The following is an 18,499-nucleotide window of genomic DNA, read 5'->3' as shown; positions in this document are numbered from 1 at the left end:
ATAAAATTCTTTATTTGCTTATGTATATTTACAATAATCTCATTACTATCAGTTATAGCGTTCATGTCTTATCAGTAAGCATGCCATTGAATCGTTTCTTAGCCTTAGTATCCAGAGCCCCTTGGCCCACTTGGTCCACCGCTGGGGTAACCATCATCGTCCCCGCCGGACCCACCAGGGCCGCGGCCTCCCTGAGGCCCACCGCTTGGATAGCCGCCACCACCTCCCTGACCCCCTGGGAAACCTCTTCCATTACCTTGAGGCCGATTCCTATCTCCCCCTTGAGGTCTCCCACTTGGATATCCAGCCTCACCGTCTTGCGATCCATTGAAACTCTCTAATCCATTGCTACCAGGTCGTCCAAATGATTGGTCCTGGCCACCTTCGCCTCCGGGGTATCCACGAGAGCCCTGTCCATTCCCTCCATTACCGGGTCCTCCTCTAGGGTACCCCATGGATTCTTGGCCTCGCAGCTGAGCTGAACTGCCCTGGTCGAAGTCGTTAGCCTGCTCGAAACGGCTAGGTCTGCCAGCTTGACCAGGCCCCCCTTGAGAGTAGCCGATATCATTGTTGCCGCCTTGGAAGCTTTCGCCAGGACCACCACGTGGGTATCCTTGACCACCACCACCTTGACCACCTTGAGGTCCCCGACTACCACCTGCGTAATAAAATGAAACAGAAAAGTTTTAGAATATGGCAATAGATTAAATAATGTGTTTATTTATTACACAATGGAACAAGAGTCTAAATAGACCTTGCAAATATTTCAATGTATAGAGATAAGTAGTTCAAGTTATTTAGGATACCAACCCGAACCAAAACCGGACCCTGCGCCTCCGCTTCCACCTAACAACAAAATGAAATTGGTTAGCAACAGACATTTTCATAAATAATAAACACAAATATCACATGGTTGGAAATCTCATTGCAAATTGAATTTATTAGCAATGTTACATGATAGCAGGAAGACACGAAAAACAGTGGAAAATCAACTCAAACCAGATTTAAAAGTCATCGAATGCGAAGTCGAACGCGCTGACCAATATCAAGTAAAGAACCAACCCTCGTAGCGTATTTGAGGCTTGTATCCTTGCAGCCCCGCCTCGTACTCGACAACCTGCTTCCTACCATCGGGCAGCTCTACATTATACTCCCCTGTGGCCACGTCACCGTCACGTTGTTCTGAATGATGAAATTTAGTACCTGTCTGCGGGTCGTCCACGTCATAGCTAAACTCGTATTTAGCCGGCTCCTGCAGCAGAAACAGTAAATAAATCAACTGTCAAGAGCCATTATTCATATTTAATTTAATATAACGGTTAAAATCCTTACGTCAGACTCATCACCGCCAAAATCAGAGCCTTGGTTTCCAATACCAAATCCTCTCCCACTTGCTCCACTACCACCAAAACCAGGGGTGCCATATGAGGAAGACGGTATACCACCAGATTGTTGCCTTCCCCCAAACCCACCAGGAGATGAATCAGAACCCGGACTCAAATATGACGATCCGGGCATTTGGGAATCAAGACGGCCACTGGGGCCGCTGCCTGGTGCCTGAAAACCACCTGTGGGGGGCGGGCCATAAGAACTTTCAGGACGTTGACCTTGCCTTCCATTATTTGATCCAGGGCCTCCGTTGCCTCTTCCAGATGATGGGCTATTAAAACCTTGATTGCCGTTAGGAGGACCGTATGATGACTGAGGTCGATTATCACCTCCGAAAGGCGTTTGGCCAGAAGGCTGTCGAGAAGAGCCTGGGCGATTATTCTGACCGGGAGTTCCATATTCCGAACTAGGTACATTGCCTCCGTTTCCTTGGCCAAAACCATTTTGACCATTTTGGGAGGGAGAACCGAACTGAGGCCTTTGCGGACCTTGATTTCCCCGCCCTGAAGGAGGGCCATACTGCGTATCCGGAGAACTCCCGGACTGTCCTGGTGGGAAGTATGAATCTTGAGGTTGATTTAGGTTATTTCCTCCACTGGGCCGGCCTACTCCGCCTGGGCCTGATGAGCCTCCACCCCCTCCGTTTCTGCCAGGTGGGCCGTACTCTGATGAGGGTCGACCGCCGTTTCCAGCATTTGGAGGTAGATAACTGTTCACTGGTGGTTCACATTTGCTCATCGACCACGCAAGGGCGCTCAACCAGAGTACGTGCTGTGAAATAAGTGGTTATTAATGAATTGCAAAAGTTTCGCCGTTTTATAGATAATTGTGTTAAAAAAACTTACTAAAATCATCGCAAAGTGTATTGCATAAATATCCTAAATGCAATTATTGATATTTCTAGAGGATGGTGTTCCTTTATTAAGGTTTAGCTTTTGAATAGATTAAATTTCTGTTGGCCGCGTTTATATAGCCGGGATGGTGCCGGGGAGCGTGATCCTAGTGTAATGCAAGCGGTGCACGCGTGTCGTGTCTTTGCTTTTAATTTCGTGCATCTGCCGGCGAACTGAATCTGTTTATTTGAGCTAATATTGCTGCACATGGCTCATAATTAACACGTTGTGACACCAATATCGGAAAATAGGGATTTCAAGAGACTTTTTAAAAAGCCTCTTATAGCTGAATAGAATACTTAATTAAAATAAGCAAGAAAATTAGTACTTACACGATATAGAATTGTAGTTTAATTAAAGATGTATTTATCAGCGATCTTGGTGAGCTTGAGTCATTGTATCTACATATATTTACCTACCTAACTTTCATATTGATTGTCAAAGAAGACCATTTTGAATTTCCAAGGCATCAAAAACATGTATACGAGGAAACACACAGTGCGTTGCATCAAAAACGATTGTAGTGTATTATAAGAAGAACATACAATGTGTGATCTCATTGAGGTCCCATCTCTCTAATCTGTCCATACGTGCTGCGATCTGTGCCAGCCACCGCTAGTTAGAGTCGTGCGAGCGTGTGCGAGTGGCGCAACCTCGCGGATGCCACCCGTAAACAACGCCGGCTGCATAGGGCTGCCAATGTTATAGGTTTTATTAATTCTTGCTTTAAAAATCACAACGTAAAACATTCAGTTTGGCAATCTTTCGGTTTTATTATTTATTATGATTGTACTTGTACCTAAGCGTTGAAACTTTATATGGACTACTTACCTACGCATCTCTCTACATAATATTCTAAATTAGTTATTTAATTTTTAGCGTTAAGAATTGCATCTCAAACTAATTTCGACCAATTAGGCAGTTCGTTTTTTTTTTCAAGTTATTTATAATATTCCAAACCTAAATCCCCTGTCACCGTAGTCGGCTGGAAGAGAACTCTATAATATAGTGATATGCTCACAAGTGCTTTTCTACGTGTATTTCTTAACTCTATCCATTAGGATATTAAGACATAGTGGTAGTAGTAGACATAGGATAGTGTCTATTAAGACACTTGGTATCTTATTGAAATCTGTGTACGAACTATTAAACAAATAATGATTGATTTTACAAAAACAGTAACTCATGACCTTAACCAAATAATAAGCAAAGTTTCTACATAAAAGTCTCTATAACTTAAAACATTTGAGTTTTGACAACCCTGGCCCGTCATGATAGACATCGATTTCGTTGACTTATTTATTGCTATGAAGAATCAATACGGATTTGGACTTGGAATAGTAAGCAGTGACGTAATTATCATATAATTAATGAGATAATTAAATAAAATGTTTATAATTTCGACGAAGGCTTCTTTCGACAAATCCACGTAAATGAAGACTTGTTTTTACTAATTTCAGGTAACGAAGTGTGGTCAAGCTAAGAAATTTTGAAAGTAAGGGTACATAACGTTTTTAAATACGCTACGAAAAAAGCACTCCAATTACCTAAATTAGGAATAACTTTTGCTTTACAACTTTATCAAGTTGATAAGACATTTCAAGAGGATTTCAGTTGTAGCTGTTGCGAACAAACGTTAGAAAAATAAAACAATTTTACTTTCGTCATTATTGCGATTCAATTTATTTACAAGAATATAATTATACACTTTTATTGATGGTATTATTTAACTAAGATAGATATCGTCTAAAAATATAGAATATCACAGTTATAAAACCTACAACTAACACTACTTAAATTCTAGTTTTTAACATGGTTCACTTTTATTCATACCCCTTTCTCTTTAACATTACAAAGTAGGTAATGTTTAATTCAAAACTAAACATAATATTGTCTAAAAATGCATAAATAATATGGGCTTGTATCATATTATAAAAAACTAATATTGACTATAATTGTCTATCATTTTCTGCTTACGTATCTAAATAAAAATAAATGTAAACTATGAAAAATAATATCTCACACTCATTTGTTTTCTAGACACACAACCATTTTGTTTTTGGCACTAAGTCAATAATTTAATATTTTTACTACAATTATCAGCTAAAAAGAATGCTATCACTGTTTGTCAACCTATTTCACGGCGCGACTCTACAAATGGAAAAATATTTATTTAAATAATTATTTTAATAATTTCTTTAAACGCTTCTCTATGAGATTTTTTATAAAAGCATATTGTTAATTTTTACAAAACTGTTTGTAGTAGGTACAAATTTTTCTTATGTGATCTTTTAAAGCCTTCGGGGGTCTTCACCCCCGACCGGTCGGGACATACTGAAAATCACTTCTCAGATGCAAGACATAATCTGACATAATGATCGTACCTAATTTGCGCTCAACAGTTAACGCAGCTAGCGATTATGGTATTACCCGTCATTAAATTGTTATAGGTAACCTACTTCATGCACCAATATCGTATAATGTTTCCATAATATTTTGCTTTTTTACTTTCAAATTTGTACTACAAAAAAAAGAGGGGAAGAGGAAGACGTCAAACCTCCTGGATGACGAACGTCCAAAAGGACATGGAAGTATTGGGACTCCACGAACAAGACGTTCAAGATAGAATCAAAAGGCGGCGCATGATTGGAAAAGCCAACCCGCGCAACGGAATAAGGCGAGGCAGAAGAAAAAAGAAGAAAATTGTATCTAACTCGAATTAAATTATTCCAGCTACATACTTTTATTACCTACTACGAGTACAAATACTTTTACCCGACTACAGCGACTCAAAAAGGAGGTGGTGATAACAGTTACAATATCTTATCAACAGCGCCATGTAATTCTAAACACGTCTAATAGCCGTCTACTTTTTCACAACTCTTGTTCTACACAAAAGAGTCTCTATAATTTACTGTCACAATATTTGCATTGTCCTTTTAATTGCACTGCCCTAGCAGTTAGCCGATACCGTGGGCAAATTGATTGCTTCCTTGTTTTTGTCGCCGCGGAAATGTTGTTCGATCTCCGCGAGCGACTTGCCCTTGGTCTCTGGGACCACGAAGAGCACGAAGAAGAACGCCAACGCACAGAAGCACGAGTACATCCAGAAGGTGCCCGCTGAAGTAAGCACCGCCTGAAAAAAAAGTCATTGTAAATGACAGCTGCTTTATTTGTTGGTTCAAGTAGGCACACAATCGGGATGAGTGTTAGGTATAGTGTTAACCGGCGTTATAAAGGTTCATTTCAGGTATTAAGTATGTATTCGTGAGATAATGTTTATCATTTATCTAATTTATCTTGTCGTCAAAATAGATAAATATTACACACCAGTGTGATGCTTTTTTATGTGGGTAATTAAAATTTAAACTTAATCCTAGATGCTCTCGGAGATTTTGTGAAAAACAAATAATTTTATTCCAAGAAAAGTCAATAAGTCAATATTAATGGTGTGTTGGCGTTATGGTAGGTATCCCTGGCAGTAATACCTACCTATTTTAACTTGCTGCAAACAAAACTTTTCCGCAGAAAATCAGGCTGCCTATAATTGTTTACCTAACTAAAATTGTTAAATCCTAAAGACAAAAATGACAGCGTACTTACTTCAAGCGCGTGGTAGGACTTGATGACAGTGAACATAGAGAGCAGGTTGACAGCGCTAGCCATCGCGGACAGCTGCGAGCGGTAGTGCGTGGGGAACAGCTCGCCCAGCAGCAGGAACGGCAGCCCGCCGAAGCCGAGCGAGAAGCCCACCATGAACACCACCAGGCTTATGATGGGCAAGTACCTGGAATATACGTACACAGTAATTAAAATACAATACAGTACAGATCACAACACTTACAACCCTAGCAACCCGGATGCCCTAGTCAGACTGAATTAGCCGCCTCAGACGTCAGATCGGTAACTTGGAACGTAATAAAAAGAGGAAAATGTTCTAAACTTTTCGTATGAAGTATAATTATAAAGCTACTATCAACTTTAGACCATACATAGTAATGAAACACGGCATTGGCCACATTGAAAACCAAGGTCACGACATCGTAAGTGGGGTTTCATTGCTTGTTTGCAACAAGCTGGCTCATTTCAAATGTTCCGTTTTTTTTCTTCTTCCTTTTTTTTCTTGTGCTTTATTGTGTTTTGGTTTGAGATATCCCGTTGCAACAAATGTTTTTACCTACTATTTATTCCTAACGGAAAATAAATGTTACCCAAGCCACTGCTCCTTCTCGAACTCGAAGAAGAAGGCGGCGCCCATGGAGGCCATGGAAACGCACATGATGGCGGCGGACACGAGCAGCAGCGGCCGGCGCCCGGCGCGGTCCACCAGCATGGTGCTGACGCCGTTCATGACCAGCTGCACCAGCCCCACTAGTATTGTCGCTGTCATTGCGTCCAGTTTGCTGCCTGCAAAGACGGGATAGTAGTAAAAAATTAAATTATCTAAGTACTAACTACAATATTTAAATGCGTAAGAAAGTTCATACTCGATATTTGACACAAAAAAATACGATCAAAACAAAAAGCGCGCGCGCGATTGACCGCTTGAGCGCAACGGTCGGTCATGTCAGATACTAGAGTAAATATTGCCGCAATAGTGTTTACTTTCTTACTGGCAACATATTGCCGTCACAATTTTACTCTTTGACAAGTTTGTTGATAGAAAAGGATGGGGGTAAACGGGAACCATACAGGTGATTATTATTACGTTCTAAAAGGAACCCCCATGCAAAATTTGAGACTCCTAGCGCTTGTAGTTTCTGTGATTTCGTGATGAGTGAGTGAGTCAGTCAGTGCCCTTTCGCTGCTATGGATATAGCAGATTATTTTACCTAAAAAACGGTTTTTTTTGTAATAATAATTGTATTTAGTACCTGCGCTTTCAAATATCTCAACGGTGAAGAATATGACGGCGTCGATGCCGCTGAACTGCTGGAAGAACAGCAGCGCGAAGCCCACCACCAGCGGCTTCATCACCGCCGACGAGAAGAACACCTTGCGCGTGAACAGACTGGGCGGAGTGGTCGGATCCTCTGACTTTCTGAAATTGTAAACTTTGAATTTATTTCATAGAATTAAAGATAAAAGAAAGGCTACTTTGAGACAAATAAATACTTTCTATTCTATTCTATTCTACTTGTAACATTATTGAATATGCTTTCAGTGCATAAGTGTGACCGTACTTAATTCAAAGAAAAACTAAGTGCCATCATCTAATTAAGTCTAAGAACTTCCGATAATTATCTAAAACTTTAATTATGTATTGATTAGAGATAATATGTATATCATCAGTAAAAAGGAAAAAATGCTAAAGCGCCATGTGGCCAAATGTCAATTTTTTCCTTTCCACTGACTTATGTTAACAGCTCATTGAATATACTGCAGGTGTCCATGAAGAATGTACATAATAATTACCTTAATTATTTAATAATAATCTAATCTACTAACTCTGGAGCGTCCTTGACGATGGCGGTGGCACGCGCAGAGAGGTGCAGCCACTTGACAGCAGACGATGCGTCAGCCCCGCGACTCTCCAGCCATACTGGCGACTCTGGTAGCGGTAGCAGAACGAAGAATAGGACGGCTGGAAGAAAATTAAAACTTGAAAGACTAAAGAAATGTTACTCATATCATCATAATCACGACTACACTATGTCCACTTTTGAGCAATAATGTTGTTATGAAAGAAAACAATATGGAAAAAACTTAAAGAAATGTTGCTCATAATCACGACTAGGTACACTCACACGCCGTCACCATGGAATATCAAAACTTTTAAATGTAACTTTTACGGACAGATTTATCATGCAATTCTTAAGGCTTGGTATTTCTTCTAAAGTAGGTATTTCGCGCTGTCAAAATCTGCGCGCGCAATTCTTCGCCGCAGACAGCGCGCCAAAGAGCTCCCGCCACAATTTCCAGCTACACAGTATAAAAATACGCAGTTGGTTAGTTAGGTTGACTTCCTTCTCTTCAAGCGTCACACTCACAACACTTTCTAATACAAATCATATCCAAGTGATACAAATTAGAACACCTTTCAGACTTTTTGGGAATATATTCTAGAATCGAATAAATATAAAATATAACTGCAGAAGTAAATACAGTTCAAAGTGGCCGTGGCGTCGCCCGACCTTCTGGAAGTTCTGCGCTGGCTTAAAGAATTTCAAGATTACGTCACCCGACCTATCGGTAGGCCCTTGGGAGCTTGAGCGATTGGAAAAACATTTTATGATAAGTTACTCTTAGTAGCGATTATTTAGAGCTTGAATAATAAATTATAGTTGTTGCAATTCACGAAGCTTTGCATGTGGTTAATAACATTAATCAGTACACGCATCAATTTTATTCAGTCTCTTTTGAATTAGCCCACTGTATTAACGTAGATAATTTATGTATGTTATTGTAGTTAGCGCATTATTTTATTTTTTCTTATTTAAAGGGGGGGAGTACTGTGCCGGTATGCACAATACTAAATCTCTTCATATCTTATCTTGATCACGTTCACAGTGTCAGCACATTTATCACGTATAGTGCTGATGCTGTGACGTCATTTACCTTTAATCTATATCGTATAAATAGTCACGCAGTTCACATTAATAAACAGATTAATATCAGAGTCTAACTACAACCCGTGTCTCATTCACACGCTCCCCTACCATGGCACAAGTAGTTATTAAATAAAATAAATAAATAAATCATTTATTTGCTCAGAAACATGGTAACAAAATGGTCGATAGAAAATTATGAAAATTATTATGTATTACTAGCTGTGCCCGCGACTTCGTACGCGTGAAAATCCGTTTTCGCAACATTTTTCATTATTGCTCTGCTGCTATTGATTGTAGCGTGATGTTGTATAGCCTATAGCCTTCCTCGATAAATGGGCTATCTAACACTGAAATAATTTTTCAAATCGAACCAGTAGTTTCGGAGATAAGAGCGTTCAAGTAAACAAATAAACAAACTAACTCTTCAGCTTTATAATATTAGTATAGATTCTGTAATAATAGAGTAAATAATAATCATGTCCAAGACAATGGTTCAAGATTCAGGCAGATTTATGTAACTTAAGTTTTATTGACCTGCAATTTTGTATGAAGTCAGACGATTGTGTTTAAGAGGACTATGAAGATTCGATTGTGTAAAATGTAGAGATAACACCAATCATTTTCATATTTTTAATCCTTGAAATAAAAATAGCGGTGGCTTAATACAATTACAATGACAATGCGTATTAGTACTAAGAAAATGTCTGCTGTGCTGTAGACTAGTTACATAGATGACTCTGAAAACTTCCCCTATAAATAAAATTAGGAAGTGCCGGCACCGCCCACCACCGCCGCCTTTGACTTTTTACACAAACAGACATATTTGTGGTAATTAGCAGAGTACGGCGGCGGCTTCTGAAACGTTTTTCAAGGCATGAAGACATAATTATCGGTTTAGTAGCTCCGCCGACGTTTTATTGATGTCATGTGGCTCCTGAAGAGGGTTCAAGCAACAATGTCAAGAATGCAATATTTATTTTTAATTATATTTTTCAGAGCGGCATAAGAGGCATACAATGTGCCTAAAATTGCACGCACAAATGTTCGGCAAACTTTTAATCAAAATAAGATGAAATAAGTAAACGCCTGTCATCAAGAAAATCTTCAAGAAAACTCTTGGAAACCATTTCGAGTGTGACAACTTTCAATTACCTATTTGATTTGCGGCGACTGATCCTAATAAGTCAGACTGATCTCAATCCTAAACCTAGTATCCTAATACTATTATTGATACAATTAATAAAGTCTTGTCCGAAGAAAATCAAAACGGTTGAAAACTTAAATTCTCACGTTGTTGAACGTTAATTTATCGCTCTACAATCAATGCACATAAAAATATCAATTACAATAGTTCGCTACATAGAGTGCGCACACATACATATCCCTCACACACACGCACGAACATATTATTATGGCCCTGCGCCTGCGCCCACCAGCGGAACGGCCCTACCCGAGACATTTTCCTTGTCTTTCGTCGCGCCCGCTGCCCGAGCGCAACCGACCGAACGGGAAAACAGACATATTGCTCTCTCAAGTTCTCACCCCAAAACCCACTCTATGGGAGACTGATAGAGTAGAAAATGACTGGGCAAAAGCGAAAGATGCATCAGCACGCTTCAAATAGAACACGACACGGAAAAAGGAAAGCGTTTGAAATGAAGCGCAGCGATTGGCCGACGCGCGCCAATGGCGGCGGGGGGCGGGGCCGCGTGCGCGCGCGCGCTCGCCCGCGGGCCGGCGGCAGTCGCGCGCGGCGAGCGTCGGCGACGCATGTCGGTGGTGTGTTAAGTGAGTGCGATGATGCTGGGCGGCATGGATGGCAAGGAGTACGGCGCGCTGCATGCAGCCGCTGCTGCTGCTGGATACCCTATGGATGGCGGTGAGTTCCATTTGCAGTTCAAATTCGAGAAGTCTGCAAAAGACAATGAAGCTGATCCCGACAAGCTTGGGTAGCAGTTGACATTATGAAATTCCTTCGATACAAAAATAAGTCCATGAGTGTCGAACCATCAGCAAAATTATTGATAACCAACATTATCCAGCCGTTGACTATCACAATATCTTACGATTGTGAAAAGTCCATTATTTTCACCCATTTTCTTCTGTTCATAATAATTACAAAATTAATTCGCTGAACAGTTCAATCTGGGATGAATTCTTAACGATGTTCTTCTTTCTCGTGACGAACAGAAGGTCCTAGCTCTGGAATCGTAGGCACCTCTCTTTTTAATGATTTTAAATTAATGAGAGTTTCCGTTAAAACTATTTCTCAGAAGATTCCAATTTAAGCATCTTTGTCTTAAAAGTATCATACATACATTGATATAATATCCGCACTAGGAATCAGGATGCTCAAAATGAAAAGAAAAAAAAGAAGAAAAATCAACCCCTTTTCTAGCAGAACCAACAATAAGATTATCTAGTGTGAAGAGAAATTAACTCTTATTAACACGCTTCTTTAAAACTTAAAGAAAATATTATCATGTACTCGTATACTTATCTAGATTATTCATTTATAAGTTATGACATAAAAAATGATGTTAAGCAACTCTTATTCAGAAGATAAGGAGATAGAGAGAGAGGTAGATTAAAAAAAAATAAACCATAAAAAGAATCCCACATTATTTATACAGTTACAGGCATTCATAAGAAACTGGCGAAAACTTTTACACTCGTTGCATGTTACAGCAGGAGATATACAAGTACGAGTATAGCTAATTATTACGGTCGTGTAATCATGATGTTCATTGCAATTATTGTGTACCACCAAGAGCAATTAACCAAAAAGAAATTAGGAAATTTAAAAATCTATATGACTTACTATGATGATGCCGGTGCTGCTGAAAGATTGGTATAGGTACCATACAAAGTAAAACAGGTTTGCCGAAAAAACGCATCATTTTCTAGGAAAAATTTGCTTCGTACTATTTGGATCAGCACGTCGGTTAAACATCAGTCTCGTGGCTTGAAACAGACTGTATTATCCTTTATTTTATGTCTTTCAAGATATTCTCCTGAAAAAAATTCCTGTCCACCTGTAATTCCAAGTCTTGAATTGAAAACTAATTCTGAATTGATGAATAAGACAGGAAAGATAACTACCCAATATAATACCGATGATACTATAATAGGTGAAAGATTACCAGATGAACACGAAATTGAACTGAAATAAAAAAAAAACAACTAAAAACGTCGTGTCATTTTGCGAAACTATATTGTCAACAAAACAAATAATTAAATTGTGTAATCATCATCAATCTCAATACCAGTTACTCACAGGCCCGAGATAAAGTTTATCGGGTCTGACATTTAATAACAGAGAATTTCAAGAACGTGACATGTATTTTGGCACGCACTCTGTCTTGTGCCGAATCATTTGTTCATTGTTAGGGATCTATCGGCAAATTCAAAACTCATAAGGGTAATTCAAAACAATTAACTATCATTTTATGATTGGGGGTGGGCAGTTTTAAGCAGAGCATATGCGGCTGATGTGTTTTGTTTTAAGAATTAGCAGATATCGGTGAGTAATGGCATGATGCAATGACAGAGCCGACAGAAACTCTAGTATACTCAAGGTCTGACCCAATAGAGCAGTGGGTGGCGTAATCCATATTGGTCAATTATACGCGTACTCACATGAAGCCCCCATGCTTGGTTTTTCTTTACGCTATCGAATCAGAAATGAGAAGACCCGTAAACGTACTAAAGTCGCTGACCTATCCCGACGGATTAGCAAGCTGTATAGGCAATAGTACTCAGAACTTACGGCCGATGGGACAACAAAGTTCTGGGGTGGAGACAACGTACTGGAAAGCGCAGCGTGGGACGTCCACACGCAAGATGAACCGACGACCTCATAAAGGTAGCAGGAAGGCGCTGGATGCAGATTCAGGATCATTCAGGCCGCTACCAAACGGTCAAAATGAAAATCATTACCTGCTATATTCAGCAATGGACGACGTCCTGTGGGCCTGTGTCTGAGGGTTCATAAAGAATAATAAGCCAAAGCTCTACATAATATTATGTAGTGCACAAAAAACAGATGGTGAAAATATTCCACAAACAAGAGTTAAAATTTATTTTTATTTATTTTGTTTGGACAAATGCACCTGGAGATATGATTGGTAGAAGTTTTCTTCAAGGAATAAAGACAGGAGATGGAAAGGGGAGCTCCTGAAAAATAAGTAGAGTGCATTTTCTTTTCACGGAGGAAAGCTCTACGCATACCTAATGACCATGAGAGGCTATTGGCACTACCTTGACGAATGGGAAAATAGACTTCACCAATCAAGAATATAATAGTATGAAATCACACTCGTAGTATACGGATCCTCACAGATCTAATATACTTAGTATCTATGCCGTACACTGCTTTACAGTTGAGTTGCGATAAAGAAGCGTATAAACATCCCTGAACCAGAATGACCCAGAACGCGAAGTAATTGATTGTATCGTTTGGATCTGCAGTATCTCTTCGCGAGAAAACCTTGAACAGAATGTAGTTTGACAGCTGCGTAACAGAAATAAAGCGCTAACAGCGCGCAAACAGTTGCGGATTTGAATTCCTGTGTCATGAGAAAGACGATTCATACCTAGAACCATGTAAGTTACTACGTCAAGCTTTGCTTGGCTTATGGTTTAGTAACGGGACTATTTCCACCTCTCGTTCCCACAGCTGCAACTCATGTGTAGCCAGGATCTACAGCTTCATGGTTTAGTAAGAAAGAAAAAAGAAATGAATGGGTCAAGCTCCGACGGCAGATGACAACCGTATCTGCTGCTATAGGGCTATGCAGCGAAGGCTCCCTTCAAGGCTGCAATAGATAGTACCAATATAATGCACTTTTTTTTAAATCCACAACGTGGAAGCTCTTGGCCTGTATCTCACCAGATGGTAAGTGTCGATCCGGCAGAAGGTGGAGGCACTTACGTCCATTAATACGATTATCGAAAACATACTACGTGATCGTGATGTCTATAAAGTAACATTGAACATAACAAACGCACATTAGTAATTTTGCTTCAACTCAACACCTACGAGTATGTAAGGTGGAAACACTGCTGAAAAAGGCAATATCTGGCACAAAACTAACATTTAGTGCACTATAGAATATAATATGAATCTCTGTATGAACTTACGAGTACTACAGTTATATGATACGAAGAAAACTATGAATATTATTTTGGCTGCCAAGAATCCAAAGACGTCTGTCTGACATGCATCGATTAAATGATCTTGTCGTCAGCTCCTTTGAATCACTGTCACGTCTGGCAGCAGGTATTATGAATGAGCTGATTGCTAAATGGTTTAGTTAACAGTCCTATGAAATTAGGTTGATATTAAGCCCTAGTAAAAGTATGATAAATGTTTGAAATTATTAAATAGGTGTCATCTTTTCGTGGATCATTTGATTCAAGGTAAATATCATCACATTTATTTGCTCCATTGCTTGCTATGTTTTAGTCATGGTCAATCAATCTTTAATGAGTCAGACCCTTGCAAACAGCTTAATAATTATTGTGTGATGTCGTTTTTCATCTTCCTAGCAGTCTCAAATGGTCCCACTGGCTTTCTACTCATCATCATCATCATTTCAGCCATAGGACGTCCACTGCTGAACCAATGCTTTCCATGTTGATCGATTGGTAGCGGCCTGCGTACAGCGCTTCCCTGCTACCTTTATGATGTCGTCGGTCCACCTTGTGGGTGGACGTCCCACGCTTTCTACTGTTTACGGTTAACCAATCAATTGGTTTACCATTTGCCTCTATTATGCTAAATATTGATCATTATAATCCTAATCACCGGAATTGCCAATATCGATAACCGAAAGTTTATCGATATCATCGATGCGCGTTATCGCCGCACTAATTACCTGTTAGCAGCGCGCGCGCACGCTATCGCGGTCAGAGGGCGGGGTTATCGACGCCGATACACCGAGCGCGTCACTAGTAGCCACACATTTCGACAAATTCTAAGAATGTTTAGATGTTTTTACTTTTCAAAACTTTCAAATCAGTTCATAGTATATTTTTATTTTTTACATAATTCTCAGAAAAATACGAGAAGATTGGCTGAAGTTTAATGATTTTGCAAGAGACTGCAATGATTGTGCTTAGACCTCCAATGCATATTAAGATCTCTAATAATTAAGACCAGAGTTTACACAAATCATTGCTCTAACAAGTACCCTGAAAAATGATCTCAAACGGAGTTTTAGAAAGATAGAGCTTAAATTTTAAAAGAACTACGAAACGACGTAAGTAATCTTTATAGACTGTACATCATGACTGGCTAGCATGGGGCCATATTCTCTTTGCCTTTGATAAATAAAAGAATGCCACGCTCCTGCAGTTGAACTGAACGACCTTATGATGTGCTCCATGCACCGGCACTGCGCATGTTGCATAAACACAATTAGTATATCAATAAAATACACTAAGCAGTGTAAAGTAGTATTTGTGCGTATGTACAATATCTAGTGATGACAAGCATTCACCGCGGGTATCAAGTGTTATCGATATTTACGCGCACGCACAGTGATGTTATTGAAAACGAGATAGTTACGAGACTATTAAATACATTTTCGTTATAATTCCGTATCAATTCTCACCTTAAGATTGCCTCAGCAGAGACTCGACCTTATGAACTCGTACCGTAACAATTTAACAGTATTTGTACTTAAAACATGTGGAAATAATAAGAGCCACGATCTCTCTCATACATTTTTAGGTCTTCTTTAAATCTAAAATCGGTAAAACCACGGTAATAATGATTTCATCTATCGTATACGTAAAACAGGTGAAAAAGGGAGGCAAACCAGAAACTTTGTTTTCGTCTACTTAGCTTTGTAACAAAAAAAAAATTAAAAACATGTTTGTTTTGTATTATCTTGTAATATGTCTTGTATTTAATAACTGATTATATTAATATTAGAATATATTCACTTACTTTTTTGCAGACAAAGGAGAAAATTCGCTTAGCTTTAAACTCTAACCTTTGAATAAATACCTACTTAAAGAGTATTTTTTTTAGTTTATGTCATTTCTTTAGTTTTCCATAGCTAATCAACCATAGTGTAGGACATAGGCCTTGACTTGGTCAACATAACGAGTTGTTTCGACATCGACACCGGCGCGCCGGCGGCGGGTATCGGCGGGATCGGCGGGTCGCCGATAATCGCGGTTATCGGGGTTATCCTCCAGCACGAGCGACGGACATTTTAATTATTAATTCTCACTAGGGAATAATGCGACTTCGTTCCGCGCAGTTTTTTAGTTAGGTTAGGTAGCGTAGTAAGTTTCGCGTACTGAACCACAGACTGAACTATGACGTTAGTTGTATCAAAGTTGTACGTAGTTACCGGTTTAAACTCCACAGGGTAATACTTATTATTAATATTAAACCCTAAAAATCGATAAATCGAAGTATATCAAACCCTAAAAATCGATTTTATTTATCTAACAAAACTACCCGCTATATACGTAATCTGCTACATAAGGTATCTAAGCAGCCCTCATTTTGTGTGACCCAATGACTCTACCAGCCATCTTGAAAACATTGTTTACGAGTTTTAACTAATGTATTTTGCAGCGAAAATTCTTTTTTAAATAAAAACTCCTTTTTTTTTTTTACAAACAAACCTCATCGGTCTGGTCAGATTTGCTCTCGTTCCAGTACAAACAACGACAACAAACAGTCGGTAGTCGTTGTTTGAGCGCGGGCGCATACGCTACTGAAAGCAGGTAAACAAAGCGCGGGTTTGGGATTTAGTTTATTTTTAACTATGATCGAGGACTGGTTCAATATCAAGAACTATTGAATCAGAATAACTTGGACTTCAATCCTTAAAATCAATTGGTAGATAAATTGGATATTTTGGACTCTACATTTCCCTGCTGTATACTACTCATGCTGAAATGATTTTTTCACTAAAATTTACTTTTTAAAAAACGCTTTTACGCGAGATAGTAATATTTACCTTATAAGGGTTTCGTAACAAAAATAAAACTTTTTAACATAAAATTTATCAACGCGCCGCTGTTTAACGTTTCGGTTGTTATTCGGTACTCTCGGAAAGTGGATTAAAACGGTCATAATTAATAATCATAACAATATATCAAAACGTGTGGTAAATAATTGTAGTTGAAGGTTGTTATCACACTAATTAATAAATCCATAGCAATGCAGCAAACCCAGTCTGATTACGAGTATAACTTAAAATCTTTTTTGTTGGTAGTTACAAAATTTTTAATTTACTCTTTTCATAATTTGAATTTGTAATACTTTGTTCTTCGAATGATTGTTTATTTACATACATTTACCAGACAGACAAAATATTTTGACAATACACCTCGAAAGCCTCCCGACGCCTGCTCTAAGTACATCCCTAAACAGGGAATAAAGTTACAATATCCTGTCAATTAACCTTGTTTGCCCAACAATGTGAATGTTTGGGACTCTGATTTTGGGCCAATACCCCAACTTACGATTTAATTTGAACTTTAGTGCTGTAACAATAAGGAGACAACATTTTGCTGTTTGGTAAGCCTTTGTCCAAACAATTGTCCTATTTGTAAGCGTCTGCTACTAATCGTGTTTTGTCTCCGTTTGTTTTGGGAGGCAGTGCTAATGTCTGTGTGTGATTCGTTTTAATTCTGTCTACATAACATTACTTAATTTGTTGGGGTCAGGACACTAACCTGAAAAAGTTCACTGAAAGCTCTTTAGACTTGCATAGTATACTTGTAACATTCTGTCTTCAGCGATTATTGTAAACATTTTTACAAACACGAGTAAGTATTTTCCGTTTCTGAAGCGCTGCACGCGCTGCGAGATGTCAGCCATAACATTTTTTGGAAGGGTTTAATGATATAAATAATATTCAGACAATAAAATATGGCAAGAATTTTTTTGAAAAACCCGCCTATTAACTAAACCCCACATCCCGTTTTGAGGCATTAACATGCTGAATATTTTTTTATTTTTGGGCTTAAACACGGTACGTGGGAAATGCAACACTTCGCGAACGCCGGCGCAAGCGCAGTGCTTTAAGTCATTTTGCCGCTTGACTTTCCCGTCCAAAGCAAACACTCCACGGCGACAACCGTCGCCCGCCGCCTTTCTTCATTTGCATTTCAATGTCCACGCTTATTGGCATTTATCGACGAATCGATATTTGTCGATGAATGGGACCGTGTCAATTGGGCAACACTTTTTAGGGAAAGACACATGGAAAACTTGGAAAACTTTTAAATCGATGTCTTTCCTTCAACCGCTTAGTTAGGTTAGACCATCGTCTATGTCCCCCTACTTATAGGGATATCACTTCAGATCAGTCCACGATACCCCTGGCGGTATCGTGGGTATTTTAAAGTTTAACACTTCAGTCCCACGATACTCCTTAGTGAAAGGAGTATTGAAAGTCTACTTTCCTCGTATTGCAGGGCATGACTTAAGTACTACCCTAATCATGTTCTGTGTCATATTTTTCTTACATCATGACTATTAACCATTAAAATTTAAATGCATATCAAACGAGAATCTCTGCCGCTGTCAATCGCAGCGGTTGCGCGCACGCAGCGTGTTTGCGCACGCATTAGCCGCGCCGCCTTCTGTCAACAACGTAATGGCGGCAAACACCCCGCGCCCCCCGTCCCGCC

The 18,499-nt window shown here is 39.2% G+C and overlaps 2 protein-coding genes across 3 annotated transcripts; both read right to left on the bottom strand.

Annotated features, from left to right (window-relative positions):
- Positions 1-66: 66 nt before the first annotated feature.
- resilin lies at positions 67-2,315 on the bottom strand. Of its 2 annotated transcripts, none has more exons than XM_028313137.1 (5): positions 2,235-2,315; positions 1,333-2,160; positions 1,063-1,252; positions 811-846; positions 67-658 (listed from the first exon to the last, which is right to left on the bottom strand). In XM_028313137.1, exons 1-5 carry the CDS (start codon positions 2,241-2,243, stop codon positions 105-107), a joined length of 1,617 nt encoding a protein of 538 aa, XP_028168938.1. In that variant the 5' UTR covers positions 2,244-2,315; the 3' UTR covers positions 67-104. The 2 variants fall into 2 exon arrangements, with proteins under 2 accessions (XP_028168938.1, XP_028168939.1); XM_028313138.1 differs by having other exon boundaries at positions 1,204-1,252.
- A 1,698-nt stretch (positions 2,316-4,013) lies between these two features.
- Positions 4,014-10,354, bottom strand: LOC114358918 (facilitated trehalose transporter Tret1). Its single transcript, XM_028313090.1, has 6 exons — positions 10,284-10,354; positions 7,731-7,892; positions 7,157-7,323; positions 6,494-6,689; positions 5,886-6,069; positions 4,014-5,418 (listed from the first exon to the last, which is right to left on the bottom strand). The coding sequence occupies exons 1-6, from the start codon at positions 10,352-10,354 to the stop codon at positions 5,236-5,238; spliced, it is 963 nt and encodes a 320-aa protein (XP_028168891.1). The 3' UTR covers positions 4,014-5,235.
- Positions 10,355-18,499: the final 8,145 nt, after the last annotated feature.

Source organism: Ostrinia furnacalis, unplaced genomic scaffold, assembly GCF_004193835.3.
Source record: "Ostrinia furnacalis isolate ACB-3 unplaced genomic scaffold, ASM419383v2 OfSCF4153, whole genome shotgun sequence".
In the NCBI taxonomy this organism is placed as follows: Eukaryota; Metazoa; Arthropoda; class Insecta; order Lepidoptera; family Crambidae; genus Ostrinia; species Ostrinia furnacalis.
Note: the sequence above shows the minus strand (reverse complement) of the source record. Positions and strands in the feature narration are given on the sequence as shown.